The sequence below is a fragment of the Ptychodera flava genome, unplaced genomic scaffold (assembly GCF_041260155.1).
Source record: "Ptychodera flava strain L36383 unplaced genomic scaffold, AS_Pfla_20210202 Scaffold_75__1_contigs__length_567515_pilon, whole genome shotgun sequence".
Classification (NCBI taxonomy): domain Eukaryota; kingdom Metazoa; phylum Hemichordata; class Enteropneusta; family Ptychoderidae; genus Ptychodera; species Ptychodera flava.
This window is the reverse complement of record NW_027248397.1, coordinates 375,001-377,495: the sequence shown is the minus strand read 5'-3', so window position 1 is coordinate 377,495 and position 2,495 is coordinate 375,001. Positions and strand designations below refer to the sequence as shown.

The window sequence follows — 2,495 nt, the reverse complement described above, 5'->3', positions numbered from 1 at the left end:
AGGTTCAGCCTACTATTTTTCGAAACAAGCGGTAGGCAATCATAAATCTTAATTTTTTTATTGTTGATACTCTGAACTTCAAAGAGTCTTGTCCAAAAATATTACAAAAATGTTTCAGGTATATGGGAACAGTTAAATTGTACCTGAGTTCCACCATTTCATCGAAGATACTCGTCAACACCTGCCGGGTTTGGAACTTAACATCTCTAAAGTTGCTCTTCAGTGAATAATCACCCTCGGGGAACGTTGCCAGGCTATCCATGAACGATTTGATAGATGAGAGACATCCACCGATGTTATTTAATCCCTCGGTTCAAATGGTTTGGATCGAAGCAACTCACAAAATCGTTGATCTTGGTCATGCATGACGTCAAACTTGTTTCGTTCGACGCCATCTTGGTGTATTTTTCGTTTCGGTTTAAGGGAACGCGCACGCGACAACCTTATTTGTCAGTGATTCTCACGTAAAGGTAGAGACTCTATTGCACACTGGGCTAATATATGGCTGAGGTTGTCCGGGGGCGGGCCTTCGAGGCTGTAGCGAGAGAACAGTCTTGCCTTGCTGGGCTGATGCACGTATGCGACACCCGTATGTATGCGATACCGCCGTGTGGTTCTCCGAAGTGGTGTAGAGTCATTGGAAATACCCGGTATTAAAAATAGCCAACTGGCTGAGGTACCACTGTACCTATCGTGTTTGTGCATGCAAACATGGCGACGAGGAAGCGTCTAGATCTGATACCGTGTACAAGCATTTGGAGGCTGTCAGGAGTGCAACAGACGACAAACAAAAAAGATGGTCGGCAGTTCACGACACTCTAGTGCAGACGTTTGACATCAGTGAGTTCAGTAAATATGACTGGAGCACGCGACGTGACGTAAAAAAGCTATTTTCGACGAACAACAGAACTTGATTGAGGTGATCGCCTGCTTCACTGGTTTACAGTAAGTGTGTCAAGTAATTTTACACTGACCTTAGTATCAGAATGCAAAACTTACAAAACCTAGACGCTATTGTTTAAGTATAAAACGGCACATATCACACAAAATTATTTTATGGGAGAATATTCACCATGGATTGTACCAATGTTTCGATATCATGCTGATATCGGTTTGGTACAAGTCTGTTACCTTGGGAGTGGCTCATAAATTTTAGTATGACATTAGGACGTTTGTATGACCTTTGAACTCAAAATGGTGGCAGTTAATATATAAAGAGCACTGAACAGCCTACGTCACTACTAGTATCTGAACAATAATACATTGCAGGCTTTTGCATCTGACGAAGATTTTGTCGTCTATTGAAACTTCTTTGTAACAATTATGGGACATGAAGGCTCTCTGATACTGTGAAGAACAGTATACAAACTCTTGACACCAGCTTCCTTGATCATACACAATCTCTTTCAACAATCACGTTTTACCCACGAATATTCACCTTCATCGAACCCGAGGCGATTTAGCGAAAATTTAACTTTCCGTGAATTCATACCTCCTTTCTTCCACGCAACATACTGACAGACACACTGCCTGTGGCATCAGTTGCCACAAAATTCAGGCTATATTTGCAAAAACCACACGTCAAATATTACCTTCGAAAGGCCTTCGTCTAGTTGTGATGTATCCATTCGTTCTTAACAAACGGCACGAGTCTTTTACATATTGCAAAACTAGTAAGGATAATACATCGACTGCTATCTTCCAATCAAATATTGGAGATGAGATTCCACTACACGAATAAGAAAATCAATTGAAAAATGTAATAATTACAAACTAGCAGTCATCTTTCTTTTGTCACCAATATCACCCATTTCCATTTGACTGCAACTATAGCTTCAATTTGCATCACCTCATCAGATATGACATAGACAACATTATCTGAAGTTACAGTAGTGAAAGCACAACAAAGTCGCAAAATCTTATTAATATTTCACTTGAAGTGAAAAATGCACAATTTCTTTGTGTAGCCTGTCAATCTTTTCTTCCTCGCATTACTTATACAAAGCTTCCCTTGTCTTGCTTTACAATAAACAGTTTCAATATCATAATTTCATTTTTTTTTGTTTTATTCATTTATTTTTATTATTTATTTATTTATTTATTTATTTATCATTTTTGTTTGTTTATTTCTTTGCTTTGCAGAGCGAATAGACTGCGGGCTCTTGACATTTTTAAAGCCATCAAGATTCGTGTCAACTATGAATTTCAAACCATCGATGATTTTGTTCATGAAGCAAAGCTGGATAAACACTTGAATCTGTTCAAGGAACGAGAGTTTTCGTCTCTCCTCGACGTTCTGAATGTTGACATCGATGAGTTTAGACCACATATGCGACCTGCGTCAATTCAAAGGTTAACCAAGACAATCGAAAGCATTCGTAAGTAAACTAGGTCAAAGGTTATCCTTTGAATTTTCCCCAACGTTATGTGCTCAATCAATTAAGCGCGTGTAAAGTTATAGCAGTGCCATCTTATGAATTCCCGAAAAAGCCCTA

The 2,495-nt window shown here is 39.0% G+C and overlaps 1 protein-coding gene across 1 annotated transcript in view; it reads left to right on the top strand.

Moving 5' to 3' along the window:
• The first annotated feature begins 501 nt into the window (after nucleotides 1–501).
• LOC139128878 (uncharacterized) overlaps nucleotides 502–2,495 on the top strand; it is a 5,506-nt gene continuing 3,512 nt past the window's right edge. The window contains exons 1-2 of the mRNA XM_070694579.1: nucleotides 502–650; nucleotides 2,143–2,378. Of these exons, the coding sequence (XP_070550680.1) occupies nucleotides 502–650; nucleotides 2,143–2,378 (385 nt within the window). The remainder of the gene's footprint in view (nucleotides 651–2,142; nucleotides 2,379–2,495) is intronic.